This window comes from Bos indicus, chromosome X (genome assembly GCF_029378745.1).
Source record: "Bos indicus isolate NIAB-ARS_2022 breed Sahiwal x Tharparkar chromosome X, NIAB-ARS_B.indTharparkar_mat_pri_1.0, whole genome shotgun sequence".
NCBI lineage: Eukaryota > Metazoa > Chordata > Mammalia > Artiodactyla > Bovidae > Bos > Bos indicus.
Window position 1 is genome coordinate 84,999,195 of NC_091789.1, and position 17,837 is coordinate 85,017,031.

Consider the following 17,837-nt stretch of genomic DNA (forward strand, 5'->3'; position numbering starts at 1 on the left):
TAATCAAAAGAGCCTAAAGAAACAATATCATGTGTTCTGTACTTTTACAGGCATTCTAAAAATAGATGTAAGACTCTCTTGCAGTAAGGTAATTTTTACGCTAATAACTTGCTAGATAAAATGAATTTTTTAAAGACAACAACGCAGCTCTGAGTCAAAGCAATTTCATCATTTTAAGTAAACTAAACATTTCCAAACTCTTGACTTTATTCCACGCAAAAAAACCTATTTTAGTGTCTAAAGTATCAAACTATGTTTCTTTCTAGGTTTTTGTGAAAGGAAAATAATAACCATTAAAATTATACTTACAGGATTGTACTGAAGAGCAGAGACGTAAGCTTGTACTGCCCCTTCCATGTCGCCTGCTGCTACCAAAGCAGCTGCCAGGTTAATATAACCATCGATGAAATCTGGTTTGAGACGCAATGCATGCCGGTAATGCTCAATTGCTTCCTGCAACTGCCCTCTTTCCTTGTACACATTCCCCAAATTTGAATAGGCTTCTGCCAGAAGGGGGTTCTGTTTAATTGCCAGAGTACTAAAGTGGGCAGATCTGGAAAAGGGGAAAAGTGTTGATGCATGGGTATGCATGTTACAGAAAGAAGGTATGGCCCTTATGCAACAGTTTTTGAAGATCCTGTGTATTGCTCATTATATAATAATATATTATCTTTTAACTAGCTCATAGAAGGAAAAATTGTGGAAATCAAAGTTTTTCAGACGTGGAGGCATTTGGAGTTCAAATCGGAACACTTTTTTCTTAAGAGATAAAATTCTTAGCTAGTCTCATTACCAAACTGCCTCATTATAAACAATGATCAATAAGATCAAGAATGAAAATGCTATGTGCATGAGTCTCATTTTCCATTTGCTGATAAGATTCAATGATGCACATCTTTAAATGTCTAAATAAGCCAGTGACAATTTATTAAAAGGCCAAGAACACAGATTCTTCCCTTTTGATTAATTCAACTGATTAGCTAAAAGTAGTACATCATAATGATTTAATGATGGCATTTGCAACTTGAACTACATATGCGCCTCCTACCACAACATATACACTATTATCTCTGAACACTTCTGTCCCTCAAGGTGACACATCTTACAAAGGTGAGACTGGATGCTCAGATGTAGACTAAGAATAATTTATTACCTGAAAAAGAGTTCTAAAAAAGCAGCCGACGTAGGTGGAAAAATCTAGAAAAGGTCCCTAGTTATACCAATAATACAACCACCACCACAAAAGAAGGGAGGAAAACTGGCAGCTGGGCCTATCACAAGTGGGCAAGAGAGCAGATGTGCGTTGGTGGCTCCAGGTGAAACCCAGAACTGGAAAAATTTCAAGTTCAGATATTTAAGTAACATTTTTCAAGCTCAGCACTCAGAGGCAGCAATCACCAGCATCACCCCCACATCTCCTACCTGTCCAGCCTTCGACACTGGAAGTGTATAGATGAAAGTAATAAAAGCACACCAGTATTGTCTGGCTCTTGTCTCCAGAGCTGCATGCAGTGTCTCTCAGCTGCCTCAAAATCTCCTGCCTGATATTCACGATGTGCCAACTCAGCTAACCCTTGGAAGGAAAGCATACGTTTCGTTGGTTCTGGAGAATCATCAAAACATTTGAGGGAAGGAGGGGGGAAAACAAAAAGTTAGAAATGCAAACAAAAAAATGTAAAAATATGGTATATTAAACTTAAAGATGAAAACGCTTGAAACTATGTAAAGCACTAGAATGTTCTGCACATTATCGATACCCCCAAGTTAACAGCAGGTGCAGAATTGGCATTTTTAGAATTCCCCACCTAGACAGAAATATTTATTTGCAAATGAGATTATATTTTATGACCAAAAATACTTGGTATTTTAAATTACAAATCAGATGTAGCATCTAAAGATTCACTACTAAACATTATTCCTTATACTTCAGTTAACATAGAGAAACGAAATATAAAACATGTGATTTGCGAGGTCACATAGATGTAATAATGTCAGAATAACCTCCTGGGAAACTTAATACTTTGTCCCATGTTTTAGGTTGGATTTGGCGGGGAGGGGGGGTACTGGTAACAATCTACCTCTTAAGCTGGGTGGGGACACCAGATGTGTGGTTAACTCTTTAAATTATATTCATGCTTTTGTATTATTTCACAACTTAATTTTTAAATTATTTAAAGGGTGACACTAGAAACAGGCATAAGGAGAAAAAACTAAAAGTCAAGGTGCTATTTTTAAAACAGCTGATAAACAAGATGCATTCATCTGTCAAGAGCCAAAATATTTAAAGCGGTCAAACATTTTAAATCAAAACCCAAGATTGTATTATATTCTTCCTGTACCATTCCAAACTCACACTGAGACCAAATTAGCTAAATCCCACCCACGCTGGTTTAACACTAGCATTTTCCAAAGAGCTCTGATACTGACTAAAGGGACTAAAACATTGCGAACAACCCTGTATAAACTAAGCAGTTACCTACAACTGCAATGAATTTTTTAAAGAATGGGGAAATGCTAAAATATAAAACCATCTGATAAAGTGCAACTAAATTAATAATAAATGAATGCACTTTGTTGTGTGTAACTTTGTTCAGATACAAAAAGATAAAGAATACACAGCTAAGGCCCAAAGATGGAAAACAACAACAAGCTGCCTAAGTCTCAAGTGTAAATACTTAAACAATGATACATGATTTGGGAATTTGACCACAGTACTTTCACGAGACAGAGTAAGAAACTTTCTACAAATTAAATACTTAAATTCTACCAAGGTCCAAGTGAGAAGCTCATATTGAGCCCAGACCCTCACTCATTAGACCTGGCAAATGAACTGTATACTCAGGAAAGCAAAGTAAATTTCCTAACAAGGCACAGCTAGCTGACCACTAATGTGAAGAGCAGAGAGACCTGCATCCACATTTGTGGACTGTTGTACCTCTTATGGGCTTCCCTTGTGGCTCAGCTGGTAAAGAATCCGCCTGCGATGTGGGGAACCTGGGTTCGATCCCTGGGTTGGGAAGATCCCCTGGGGAAGGGAAAGGCTACCCACTCCAGTATTCTGGCCTGGAGAATTCCAGACTGCTATTGTTCCCCAGCTCACTCTGCTCCTGGTCAATTCGGTTCCATTTATTTTGGGGCTTCCCTGGTGGCTCAGACGGTAAAGCGTCTGCCTGCAATGAGGGACACCAGAGTTCGATTCCTGGGTCGGGAAGATCCCCTGGAGAAGGAAATGGCAATCCACTCAGCACTCTTGCCTGGAAAATACCATGGACGGAGGCTACCTGATAGGCTACAGTCCATGGGGTCGCAGAGAGTCGGACACGACTGACTGAGCGACCTCACTATTCACTATACCTCTTACAGGAACTAGAAAATCACATTTTAAACAAGTCTCTAGAACTCCCTTCCTTGCTCTTTATTTTTAACCCATACTTTATCAACTTTTCAAAAGCCGCCTATCTGCTATTTTAACACTAGAAATGACAACTTTCTCAAATAAAATAACAGGCAGAAAAGGGCAAGCAGGGACTTCATTGGTAGTCCAGCGGTTAAGACTCTGCGCTCCCAATGCAGGGAGCACAGGTTCCATGCCTGGTCCAGGGAACTAAGATCCCGCAAGCCGCATGGTGCGGCCAAAAAATAAAGAAAAGGGCAAGCTAGAACAAGAGAATCTAGGACAGACTCTTAAATCTTTAAAAAAAAAAATCCCTGAGCGAGAGGGGAACACTACCAATCTCACTACCTACAGTCAAAATATAAGATACAATTGAAGATTCATCTCTTAGTGCACAATGTCCAAGAACAATAAAACCCTTGACATCTCAACTGAGAAACCAACAAAAAAATAACCTCGTGGGAAACCTTAGAACCGCAGCCCAATCCCCCCCTCCCTCCCGCCCCAAATAGCCTCAATACGGAAAGGCAGCTGAAGGACACTCTTATAATTTGGAGTTTTCTTATTTTTAGTAGTAAATGCTCTCAGACTAATTGTCTAAAAGGGCAACCGCCTTGCACTTGTGCAGCTACACTCCAGTTGCTTTACAAACTCTTCAAGCAGGGATGAAAACTCAAAAAAATATACCCTCTATGAATAAAGAAATACCGGGCTAAAGAATGGGGATGGAAGACCCAGAGACGGCGGCGGAGGAATACAAGGACAAAGTAACACAAAGCGAGAATCTGGCGGGCAGGGTGGTCAACGCCGAAGCCCCTGCACTAGAGTGGTTTCTCCCCGAGGGTAGGAAACGGACCGCAGGGCTGGCAACCTCGAGAAGGAAAGGGTGTGGCTCCCCGCGGGAGCGGAGGGAGGAGGACAGGGTGGGAAATCCAGGCTGGGGGCAGCGAGTGGAATTGGGCGATGGCAAAAAGAACCCCTGGAAATTTCCAGTCGAAACCGGGACCGCTCAACCCAAGGCACAGCACACAGGCGCTGCCAGGCGCGGTGCTGCTCAAAATCCCCCGTTGGAGAGGTGACTCGGAGCGCACCCAGGAGCTTGCGCTCGTCCTTGGGGGTGATGCAAAGTGAGGATACGATTACACTGGAACGGCACCTCCGCCCTCGATTGACAGAGGACCACCAAATCGGGCTAAGGGGAGCGGGGTGGAGGGGGAAGAGAAGGGGGCGGTGAGCTGAACTGGGGAGAAAACGACTGCGAAGGAGAATGAAAGGCAGCGAGAAGGGCAGGGATTCCAATGCAGTCCATTCTGAGACAGTCTAAGCGCGCAGGTGTAGAAGGGTCCCGAGAGACAGAAGGCTAGAAAATGTATAGGATTACAAAGCAAGAAAGGAAGCAAAAAGCAAGCAAGCGAAAGAAAATGTTTTAGGAACGGACGACAGCAGAAAACCCAGATCAGATGCCGCTAGACGCCGAAAAGCTTAGCGATGCCACTGATGCAATGGGGATGGCCAGAGGGGAGGGAGTGATGAGAGGCAAAGGACGGCGCGAGACCCCAAGGGGGCGTCTGCCAAAGTAGAACAGACACCGGTACCTGTGCTGTCGGCCACGTTGCCCACGGAAGACGCCATCTGGAGCTTCTAGAGCGAGTGCAAGAAGTGGGTGATTGAATCCTGCAGCCGCCACTACTGGCAATGTTTCTAGAGGTAGTAGCACGAAGGCAGCAGCCCTACCAGTGCTTTGGCAGGCTTAAGCAGCAGCAACAGTTACAGCCTTCGAACCCTAGAACTCTGGTTGGCCATCTACCTCTCACGGTCTTGAAATGGCGGCGACGGCTCCTCGGCCGAAACAACACGGACCGGAACTACTTTCTGTTACAATCAAGTACCAGCGCGGAAGTTGCGCGGTAACCAGTGCTACCAACAAAATGACTATAATCAAAGTCAATCGGTCCTATGTAACCTTCCGCGCAGGGCCCATTGCGACAAACACGATTATGTCGAGAGCGCATGCGAGCAGCCGTGTCAGCCCGACTGGCTGTTAGGGCACTGTCTGGGACGGGAGCGACCAAGTTTTTTTTTTACTAGCGAAGCGGATGGTTTAAAAGAAACTGTACACTTGAATGATAATTTTGCCAGTGATATAGTCTGCTGCTGCTGCTGCTAAGTCGCTTCAGTCGTGTCCGACTCCGTGTGACCCCATAGACGGCAGCCCACCAGGCTCCCCCGTCCCTGGGATTCTCCAGGCAAGAACACTGGAGTGGCTTGCCATTTCCTTCTCCAATGCGTGAAAATGAAAAGTGAAAGTCAAGTAGCTCAGTCGTGTCCGACTCCCAGGGACCCCGTGGACTGCAGCCCACCAGGCTCCTCCGTCCATGGGATTTTCCAGGCAAGAGTACTGGAGTGGGTTGCTATTGCCTTCTCCGTGGTATAGTCTACTACCTAGCAAAGAGCATAGATTTTAATAGGAATGCAAAAGGGGTATACAAGTTTCATCAACTTCATTCGTATAGTTGCAAGATGATGAATCAATTCTGAGCAAGTAAATGTAAATGGTTATATTTCAAAGGCTAGAATTCAAAACAGTGGAGAGTTCCAATTTGAACACGTCTTAGTTCTGATTCCAGCCATTGGTTTAAGCGCTTTGATTAAAAGGATTGAGTTTCTCAGGGCCAAATGAACCCAAGCATCTCAGATTTTGGCCATATAGCCCGAAAGTTCCAAATCCTCTTGCTATTCACGATAATTTTGCCCACAGTATTACGGCAAATGCTTCACAACTCAGGGACATGCTGACAGTTTGCACTGCAAAGGCAACAGCCATAAAAATGTTAAAGATTCATATTCTTCGAAATCCATGACCCTTCCGAGTTGACTTCATTTCCACCACATTGCTTTGCAAATTATTACAATCAGTAATACCATTTAACTCAAGGCAGCTCAACAATGATAAATTGATTCATTTGCCATCTACCTAAACCACACATCTAAATAGAGACTAAACTGCTCCGCTTCCTTGAACAAATCAGTTCTTTATGATCCTCCTGCAGTTTCAAGTCCACTGTTCAGACGTTTTGTCACATTGGTATTAATTTATATTGCATCCCTTGTTCCAGAAAGGATTAAAGTAGCTTGCCACATTAGCAAGAAATTACAAACCAATGAAGGCAAGAAGCTGGGTCTCTCAGAGCCTTTTTATTTCCAAAAAAAATAGTCCTTGATCTAAGACAACAAATCCGTGAGTTTATTCAAAATGTTTCTACTACCTAGTCATCTGACCACACTTATTTTTTTAAAAAACTTAGGTCCTCAAATTTTGCTTTAATTTCTTTGAGACAGTTCACATACTGTTAATTATGGATATGAGTGCAGAAAAAATGTTAATATTGATAGTTTCTTCTATTATATCCATAATTAAAAGTCAGGTGCAGTGAAAAAGTTCACTACACAAACTCTCCTGGAAATTGGATACCAGCTTCTTCTCTTAATTTGATTTAACTGGTAAAACCTTCCCCCGACTCCTGACTCCCCCCTGGTGCCCCAACCCTCAGTACAAGTGTTTGATCTGTGGTGAATAAAATCAGCTTTTCAACTTTTATAACAGACTTCTCAAATTCCACTGGCAGATGTTTAGGCCTTCCTGATTAGAGGGTGCTTAGCTAATTAAGTAAAATTCTCCTTCAATGCCAGGTTATGTTGCCAGCTGGGCCAGCTATTTGGCCCATCCATACTTGTATCTAAGTTTCCTTCTCCTGAGAGAGGAGTCAAGGGATGCTTCTGGGGAAAGCTGGGTGGTGGGGCTCACTGTGAATCAATAAGGAAACACCGCCCGCCCCCCCCCCCCCCCGTTGGAATCTCAAGAACCCCCTCCAGGTGCTTTCCAGGAGTAGCACCTGGAGGGTTTAGTTTGAAGGACTTATCAGATAAAACCATCTTCTTTGGCCAATCAAGTAACATTTACTAGAGTCTGTGCAAGGCACTGTGGGAGATGGAAAAATCAACAAGAGAAGATCTTTGCCCTCAAGGAAATTGAAACCCAGTTAGTTAGACACAGACAGCCTCTAGAGCATAAAAAAGAAGAGCATTATAAAGGTGATAAAATACATCAGTGTCTGTAAATATCTGAGGAGGGAACAGTCACTTCAGGCTGGAGAAGGGTGACCAAGAAGGCCTGATCTAGGCGTTGAAGGGGGTGCTTTTGTGTGTTCTCTTTCACACCGATTTCTGTTTAGTGTTTTGTTATGTTTTCTCCCTTTTATGGGTAGCAATTCAAAATTCAGAATCATCTAAAACAAACCAGATGCTTCTTCCACCGCAATCCCAAACTTTGCCACCCTAATAACACCGCTAATGGTGTATTAGTTTTCTGTTACTGTCTTGCAAATTACCACCAATTTAGCGGCTTGAAACAAATACATATTTCGCAGCAGTTGCGCCAGCAATCAGTGAGGGAGCCTGAGACACGCTCTGGCCACCGCCGCCAAACGGTTCAATGAAGCTGTAAGAATACACAGATGTACCACCGCAGGTTCATCAGATGTTTGTGGATACTGTTCCAGAGAGAGATTGGCCTCCACCTCCCGGATTAGCTAACCAGTCATAACGAAGAAAATTTGTTTTAAAACTTTCCAGAAATCGTTGAACCTGAATAAAAGGATGAAACTGATTTCATGGTAGCACAGCAACCATCACTAGCCAGTGAGTTTGGAAAACATGATTCCTTATTTGGTAGCTGCTATGGTAAAGACATGGCCAGCTGGGATAGCAACAGGGAAGATGAAAAAGGTAGAACAAAATAGATCAAAGAGTGAAAGCCTAATGGGTACCTTAAAAAGGCGGCTTTCTGCAGAACAAAAGCAAAAAGGCAAGAGGATCACATCCTCTGGGAGCTCTGCCAGATGAGGATGCGGTTTCCTCTCCTCAGCACCAGTAGTTTTTAAAGATGTGACTTCTGAAAGATCAATAAGGTCCACTTCCCTTAGCAATCATCACTATAGTCCTACCCCTTAGCCTCTTGACCGGCAAACTCTGAGGAGGCCTGTATCAAAATGGAGGAAGTAAGATTCAAAGTCTTGGTTCATTCTTCCAATCCAGATCCAACACAGAATGATGTCTGAAAATATTTTCAGTCTTCAGACTGAAACTGTATGCTGAGAACAAAATAATCGAAGAGTTCAGAATCTCAGAATGGAGATTTGCATCTTCCCTCAATGAACACGAACCTGTAGTTATTGGACTTACGCCTCAAGGCTGCGCTTGGGACTTCCCTCCTGGTACAGGGGCTAGGAATTTGCCTGCCAGTGCAGGGGACACAGGTTTGATCCCTGACCTGGGAAGATTTCACTTGCCTCCGAACAACTGAGCGGATGCACCTAGAGCCCTGTGCTCCTCAACTAGAGAAGCAATGAGAACCTAGGGCACCACAATGGAGGGTAGTCCTTGAAGGAAAGTGACACGGCTCAAAATACCCTCCCGGCTTCCCCACCATTCTATGCAAAACAAAGAACTCTCTCACCTGAAGAAAAAAATGGACATTAAGGTTGATTAAGCTGCCCAGCTCCCAGCCCGTCCCAGCCTCTGGCGTATCTCCAAATTCCTTGCCCCAGCTGTTTAAGAGAGAACTAATCCGAACAACCTTGGAGAAGAACAGGCCCCCTTAAGACAGTAGATTTCCACATATATGCCTATACATACTTACTCTTTTCTTGGGTTAGTGCAGCAGCTCACTAATCTGACTACTGTCCCTTCTCGCCTCATTAAAAGTGATCTGTTCCTGTAAAGTGCCGCTCTTGTTCTTTTTCCGAACCTCACCTTCTCTGACTCCCTTACCCTGCAGTCCCTACTTGCCACGACTAGAGAAAGCCCTCTCGGCAGCAATGAAAACCCAGCACAACCAAAAATAAATAAACAAATTATTTAAAAAAAATACTGCGTTTGATATTCTGTGCCTAGAAATGAGGTAATGTATGATTTGGAAGGATTGCCTAACTATTGTCTGGATACTTCTCCCATGTAAGTTTCTGCAGTTCCTTCTCAACCCAGAGAGAACTCTTTCTCCCAAAATGAAAATCCAGAAGAGGAGGACCTAGTTGTTGCCCTAGAGAACTTTGTGGATCCGTCTGTGTATAGCTTGTTCATTGACACCACAGGTGTCATGTTGCAAAGCCCAAGAGTGAGTCATGATGATGTCCCTCCACACTCACCATTACAGAATAATCAAATCCAAATGAACATCGGTGGACTTACCAGCACAGATGTCCATGTATCTGAAAGCATGTGTGCTATCATATGAATTTTGATCCTGACTCTGCTCCTGTGGTTGCAAGAGTTATGACTCAATGGAAAGTAGTGGTCTTATGGTTGTGACAAGCTTTACAAAGGAGTTGAAAAAACTTGCGAAATAAGGATAGTGCTGGGGACCAATCACATGCTGGGAGAAGGAAGGAAATCGAGCAAAAATGCCAGATGGTTCTTTTCTTGCTCCAGCTAGTTCTGATGACCGTTATCTTTTAAGCTCCAGCTTTCACTTCCATAGTAAAACACTTTACACTAGAATTGAGCGCTCAAATGTTAGGTTTTGCTTTTATGAACAACCAGATGTGGATGGACAATTTGCTGATCTAATTAAACATTCAGCCAGAGACTGGGAAAATAGAGCTTTTTGTTATTCAAGGTCTCCGTCCGTTACCTGGATATGCAGTTTACCCTGTCAGACTGACCAATCAGTATCAAGATTCCTGCAAGTGCATTCTTTGTGCTGTTTTGTTATATGTCAGCATATCACAATAGATTTATTTTAAAAACTGCTTTTGCCAAACAAAATGAAGGATTATTGAAAGATTAGGAGAACCCTCCATCTTGCACTTTGGGTTCCAGAAATGAAACTGGACTATAGTTTATAAACTTACATTACTATCAAAATCTTTCGCTGCCATACCTGTTCAAGATTAAAGTGAAAAGAATAGCCAATTTGTTTAGGGGTGAGGAAGTATTGCCAACATGTCTTGAGTTTATTTTTGGTTCTTTAAAAAGAACCAAAAGGTTTGAGAAGTGTGAGTTGTCTTCTATCATATGCAAAACAATGACAATGTAAATTATCAGATTCTCTTTAATCTATGCCCCTCCAAGTCCTTTGCTGCTATTCATTGTGATTTTTATGCATTGAGAACACATTTCACCTGTGTGCAACCTGAAGTTAAGCTGAAAGAAATTTTTAGAATAAAAATTGTGGTCTATTTAAGTGGCCTGTTTTCAAAAGATAGCGTTGAAGAAACATACCCATGTGATAAAATGTAGAATTTACATATACACTAAAAAAGATCTTTAATCTTATACTGTAGAAAGATTTAGAATTGTGAATTGACATAGATTGGGTAATAAAATGAAGATCTGCAATTTATCTTTTATGACAATTTTTTTCTAGATTGTTTTTAAGGTTGTGCTAATTTTTTGGTTGTGAAAAGTTCAGTTTTTCTGTTGCCTTCATTTTCATCCAATGATTTCTATATTTTATAAAAATGGCCTTGCATTTAAAAATCTTGAAGAAATGTAGCCTGCCAATTTAGAAATTGTTGCCTTTTCTGTCTTTATAAACACTGATACAAATTGACATAACATATAAAGACCTATGGAACTAGAACTATTATTAAATAAATATTACATGAATTTAGATTCCTATGATAGCAATTTTTTACATCTGTACTTTCCTCTGGTGAACGCTTTATCTCAATTTCTTCAGTTTAGTCAACATTTTCTTGGTAGAACTTGATTGTACCACTAATTTGCATAAATGGATTGGCAGATTCTCTTGCAATATTGAAGTTTACATTAGGATTGGAATTGACTTAGATAAAAAGAAAACATTGTTTTGCCGTTGGATTTATATTTCTCCTTAATGTAGTCACTAGTAAAATGTGCTAGATTTGACCTCTGCTCCCACCAAAGACTCTAGTGGAAAAAAGTGTGGAAATTCTGAAGCACTGTGTAAGAAAAATATTAAACCATATGAGATATATGGAAGTCTTATTGCCTATCATATGTACTGCCATTTTTGAAAGTTTTTTACTTGTTTATTTTAAATTTAGCCAAGTCTTGAGTAATTTGGAATCATTAAACATTTTACCTCTGATTCAGTAGTCATGGGGGTGATTATCCCTAATATTTTTTTATTTTGAAATGCAGAGTGTTTATTCATTGCACAATGCTGTAACATAGTCTTTTGATATTGCCCTGTCTAGAATTGCCCTGTTTCCATTTGCACAAGAAAAATGTTTCTATCTAAGATGACACATGTAATTCAAGATGTTTCTCCTTTGTCACTAAGTTTTCCCTAGCCTCATTTAACCACAAGGGTAAAAGTCTTAAGTCAAATTTATTTGCTTTGTCATTCAAACATATCTGTATCCCTACTTTTTTCTCTATTTGTTCTTTAAGGTCAGAATTGAGATATTACCAAGAAAAGGCACAAAGCCATAATATCATGGCACTATTTCTTTTGACTTGAGAGGAAAATACTGAGTTTTGGCAGATGCTGATTATACCTTGTTGTGGAAACTCATCTCTCATTTTCTGATATGTTTTCACCTAATAAGAAGATGGAGACTATTATAATAATACCACTTGTGTTCACTATAAGCTATTCATATTAAGAATTATTACACAGTCTTGTTATCAAATTAATGTAATACATTTAAACCATTCTTTTGGAAAGTTATTTATTTTTAAACAATTTAAAATGTATTTAGAGTGAGTTAAAAATCTTGTGCATCTATATTAGATGGCACGTGTTGTCAGAGAGCCAGTGTATATTAATAGTAACTGTTGGAATGACTTTTCCATGTTCTAGAAGCATTTACATGTGCTTTGTGTGAAACCATGGTGCACAGAAGTCTTTGGACTTCCCTGAAACACATTTTTATTTTACTTTACTATTTTTTTATTGAGGTATAGTTGATGTCGGAGAAGGCAATGGCACCCCACTCCAGTTCTCTTCTCTGGAAAATCCCGTGGACGGAGGAGCCTGGTAGGCTGCAGTCCATGGGGTCGCTAGGAGTCGGACATGACTGAGCGACTTCACTTTCACTTTTCACTTTTCACTTTCATGCATTGGAGAAGGAAATGGCAACCCACTCCAGTGTTCTTGCCTGGAGAATCCCAGGGACGGGGGAGCCTGGTGGGCTGCCGTCTCTGGGGTTGCACAGAGTCGGACACGACTGAAGCGACTTAGCAGCAGCAGCATAGGTGGTGTACAATATTATATAGGGTTTTAGGTGTACAATATAGTGACAATTTTTAAAGGTTTATATTCCATTTATAGTTATTATATAATATTGACTGTATTCCCTGTGCTGTACAATATATCCTTGTAGCTTATTTATCTTATGCATAGTAGTTTGTACCTTTTAATCCCCTACCTCTTGCCTCTTCCCTCCCCTCTCCCCACCAACAGTGTATGAGGGTTTCCTTTTCTCCACATCCTTGCCAACATTTATTTGTGTTCTTTTTGATGACAGCCACTATGACAGGTGTGAGGTGATATCTCACTGTAGTTTTAATTTGCATTTCCCTGATGATTAACAATGTTGAGCATCTTTTCATGTGCCTGTTCATATGTCTTCTTTGGAAAAATGTCTGTCCAGGTCACCTGCCCATTTTTTACATGGATTATTTGTTTAAATGTTTAAATTTTTTTAAATTTTGTGTTGTTTTAGAGGGAAAATGTCAATACTGTTCTATTCAGAAAGACAATTTTTATTGTGTCTTTGTGAAGCTGTATTATAAAATACTTTAAAGAAATAGGCCCTGTTATAATACAATCTGAAATTATTAGGTTCTAACACTATATAAGTGAAGTGGGCCTTAGAAAGCATCACTACGAGCAAAGCTAGTGGAGGTGATGGAATTCCAGTGGAGCAATTTCAAATCCTGAAAGATGATGCTGTGAAAGTGCTGCACTCAATATGCCAGCAAGTTTGGAAAACTCAGCAGTGGCCACAGGACTGGAAAAGGTCAGTTTTCATTCCAATCTCAAAGAAAGGCAATGCCAAAGAATGCTCAAACTACCGCACAATTGCACTCATCTCACACGCTAGTAAAGTAATGCTCAAAATTCTCCAAGCCAGGCTTCAGCAATATGTGAACCATGAACTTCCTGATGTTCAAGCTTGTTTAGAAAAGGCAGAGGAACCAGAGATCAAATTGCCAACATCAGCTGGATCATGGAAAAAGCAAGAGAGTTCCAGAAAAATATCTATTTCTGCTTTATGGACTATGCCAAAGCCTTTGTGTGGATCACAATAAACTGTGGGAAATTCTGAAAGAGATGGGAATACCAGACCACCTGACCTGCCTCTTGAGAAATCTGTATGCAGGTCAGGAAGCAAAAGTTAGAACTGGACATGGAACAACAGACTGGTTCCAAATAGGAAAAGGAGTACGTCAAGGCTGCATATTGTCACCCTGCTTATGTAACTTCTATGCAGAGTACATCATGAGAAATGCTGGGCTGGAAGAAGCACAAGCTGGAATCAAGATTGCCGGGATAAATATCAATAACCTGAGATATGCAGATGACACCACCCTTATGGCAGAAAGTGAAGAGGAACTAAAAAGCCTCTTGGTGAAAGTGAAAGTGGAGAGTGAAAAAGTTGGCTTAAAGCTCAACATTCAGAAAACTAAGATCATGGCATCTGGTCCCATCACTTCATGGGAAATAGATGGGGAAACAGTGGAAACAGTGTCAGACTTTATTTTTCTGGGCTCCAAAATCACTACAGATGGTGATTGCAGCCATGAAATTAAAAGACGCTTGCTCCTTGGAAGGAAAGTTATGTCCAACCTAGATAGCATATTCAAAAGCAAAGACATTACTTTGCCAACAAAGGTCCGTCTAATCAAGGCTATGGTTTTTCCTGTGGTCATGTATGAATGTGAGAGTTGGACCGTGAAGAAGGCTGAGCGCCGAAGAATTGATGCTTTTGAACTGTGGTGTTGGAGAAGACTCTTGAGAGTCCCTTGGACTGCAAGGAGATCCAACCAGTCCATTCTGAAGGAGATCAGCCCTGGGATTTCTTTGGAAGGAATGATGCTAAAGCTGAAACTCCAGTACTTTGATCACCTCATGCGAAGAGTTGACTCATTGGAAAAGACCCTGATGCTGGGAGGGATTGGGGGCAGGAGGAGAAGGGGACGACAGAGGATGAGATGGCTGGATGGCATCACTGACTCGATGGACGTGAGTCTGAGTGAACTCCAGTAGTTGGTGATGGACAGGCAGGCCTGGTGTGCTGCGATTCATGGGGTTGCAAAGAGTCGGACACGACTGAGCAACTGATCTGAACTGAAAACATAGGTAGTACAACAGAATGTAAAAGGTTAATTTTACATGATACTCAAAGAGTCTAGTTAAAAATGGAAGGGAAGGAATTTCATGGTGGTCCAATTTTAGTATATGTGCTGCTGAAGTGAGCACTCCCTGGTGATCCAGTGGTCTGCACTCTCACTGCCAAAGGCCCAGATTGAATCCCTGGTAAGGGAACTAAGATCCTGCAAGCTACGTGACCAAAACAAGTAAAAAAAAAAAAGTATATATATATATGTGTGTGTGTGTGTGTGTGTATGTATATAATTTCTGGGCCAGTATTATTGAAACTGGATAAAAAGATATGTTACTAAAATCTTAATTAGATTATGTGCAATGTCTCTGCTAGAGTTAGAAGTTCAAACATTTTGTTTAAAATGCCTTCAGAGGACTTCCCTGGGAATCCACCTGCCAATGCAGGGGACAAGGGTTCAATCCCTGATCCAGGAAGATCCCACATGCAGTGGAATAACTAAGCCCATGCACCATAATTACTGAGCCCTCACTCTAGAGCATGCATGGGGCAACTGCTGAAGCCTGCAGATGCTGAAGCCTGTGCTCTGCAACCAGAGAAGCCACCACAATGAGAAGTCTGTGCACTGCAACTAGAGAAAGTCAGCACAAAAACAACGAAGACCTAAGGCAGCCAAAAATAATAAATTAATTAATTAAAACAATAATTTCCTCTATAAAATGGCTTCAGAGGGACTTCCCTGGTGGTCTAGTAGTTAAGAATCTGCCTTGCAATGCAGGGGACACGGGTTTGATTACTGGTTGGGGAAGTAAGATCCCCCACACCACAGAGCAACTGAGCCTGAGTACTCAGGGGCCTGAGCATGCCCCGGCTAGAGAATTAGGGTTCTATTCCACGTGAGGCAGCAAAGATCCTGTGTGCTGCAACTAAAATCCAATGCAGCCAAATAAATAAATATAAACTATATATATATATATATATATATATATATAAATGCCTTCAGAAATTGGTTTTAATTATTGTACATTTCATGTTGTGAGAGATATTGCTTTATGAATGATTCAATAATAGGTATTTATACATATATATTGTAATGTAGAGAAGGCAATGGCAACCCACTCCACTACTCTTGCCTGGAAAATCCCATGGGCGGAGGAGCCTGGTGGGCTGCAGTCCATGGGGTCACTAGGAGTCGGACACGACTGGGCGACTTCACTTTCACTTCTCACTTTCATGCATTGGAGAAGGAAATGGCAACCCACTCCAGTGTTCTTGCCTGGAGAATCCCAGGGACGGGGGAGCCTGGTGGGCTGCTATCTATGGGGTCGCACAGAGTCAGACACGACTGAAGCGACTTAGCAGCAGCAGCAGGATATTGTAATGGCTTTTCATCAACATTTTTTTTCTTTTTTGGTTGCACTGCTCCACTTGTGGGATCTCAGTTCTCTGACCACAGATTGAACCCAGGCTACGGCAGTGAAAGCTCAGACTCCTAACCATTAGGCCACCAGGGGACTCTGTGAATCCTCTTTTTTTTTTAATTGAAATGTAGTTGATTTACAGTGTTGTGTTAGTTTCAGGTGTACAGCACAGTGATTCAGTTATACATACATACATATATATATATATATATATATTCTTTTTCAGTTTTTTTTTCCATTGTAAGTTATTACAAGATATTGAATATAGTTTCCTGTGCTATACAGTAGGTCCTTGGTTTTCAAATGTGAACTCTTACTTTGAAAAATGAAATCATACTATCAGCAGTGACAGTTCTGTTGAATACTTCAATAAAGAACAATTGCCAGTTCCATAAATAACTTTGCATTTCTAAAATAAAGTGTTGATATGCTAGTAATCACAAATTTCGTTTCTTTTAGTACTTTTTTAATCTGGTAAAGAAAGTTTTTTTTTATAATCACCCTTTATTAATCAATTATGACATGACAAAATGTTTAGTTGCTGTTTCTGAAAAGTGTTACAAACTCTACATCTATACATGATGAAAAATCCTTATGGAATTTGTGATAAGTACACATGTTGGGTTAGAAACTTTATAATCATGGTGTGTCATGAGATTAATACTTGCAAACCAGACTGCTGTAGTTTATACTTTTTCTCTGTTTCAAATTAGGTGTGTAAAACCATTTGTATTTAGTACCTCACTTATCATCCCAAGTCCACTGACTGCAATATGTGGTTTGGTTTGTAAATAAATAATAGCAATTTCTTGCACACTTTTGGAAATAAATTGTACAAGAATTTATGTATCTACTTCTATATACAGTGTATAAATAAAATTTTCATTTAAAAACATATACCAAACACACACACAACACACACATTTATTTTTTCAGTTTCCATGGATCAGAAATCCAGGCACAGGGACTTACTTGGTTGTCCAGTGGCTAAGACTCCGTGCTCGCAATGCAGGAGGCCCGGGTTTGATTCCTGGTCAGGGAAATAGATCCCACATGCCACAACTAAGACCTGGTGCAGCCAAATAAATAAATACTTTTTTTTAAAGAGAGAGAAAGAAAGAAATCCAGGCACAGGTTAACTGGGTCCTCTGCTTAGGGTCTCATCAGCTGAAATAAAGATGTCAGGCTGTAGGCTCATCTGAGACTTCAGATGTTCTTCCAAACTTATGTGGTTGTGGCAGAATTCTAGTTCCTCGTGGTCATAGGACCACAGTTTCCACATCTTTGATGGTAGTCATCTTGGAAGCTACTCTCAGCTGGTAGAGGCAACCCCGATTCCTTGCAACGTGGTCCCCTCCATCTTCAAAGTCAGCAATGGAGAATCTCCCTCAGGTCAAATTCCTCTTGCACTTTGAAACTCACCAGAAAGAGCCCCATCTCTTCCACTTTTTAAAAATTGTGATAAAAAATAACAAAATGTACCATCTTAACCATTTTAAATGTACAGTTCAGTAGTGCTAGCTAAGTATATTCACACTGTTGTGCAACAGATCTCTATAACTTTTTAATTTTCCAAAACTGAAACTCTAGTTTCATTAAACAACTCCCCATTTCCCCCTTCCCCAGCCCCTGGAAACCACCATTTTACTTTCTGTTTCTATGAATTTGACTACATTAATGTGAGTGAAA

General features: G+C 40.9%; 1 protein-coding gene and 1 pseudogene across 2 annotated transcripts in view; one reads left to right on the forward strand and one right to left on the reverse strand.

Annotated features, from left to right (window-relative positions):
• Positions 1-5,249, reverse strand: part of OGT (O-linked N-acetylglucosamine (GlcNAc) transferase) — a 42,392-nt gene extending 37,143 nt beyond the window's left edge. The window contains exons 1-3 of one of the 2 annotated variants that reach the window (XM_070783751.1): positions 4,990-5,249; positions 1,423-1,573; positions 310-553 (exon numbers count right to left, since the gene is read on the reverse strand). In XM_070783751.1, the coding sequence (XP_070639852.1) occupies positions 310-553; positions 1,423-1,573; positions 4,990-5,026 (432 nt within the window). In that variant the 5' untranslated portion in view covers positions 5,027-5,249. Of the gene's footprint in view, positions 1-309; positions 554-1,422; positions 1,604-4,989 lie in introns of both variants that reach the window. The other variant, XM_070783750.1, reaches the window with a different exon arrangement.
• On the forward strand, positions 5,090-10,230 carry LOC109554866 (suppressor of cytokine signaling 6-like; annotated as a pseudogene).
• Positions 10,231-17,837: the final 7,607 nt, after the last annotated feature.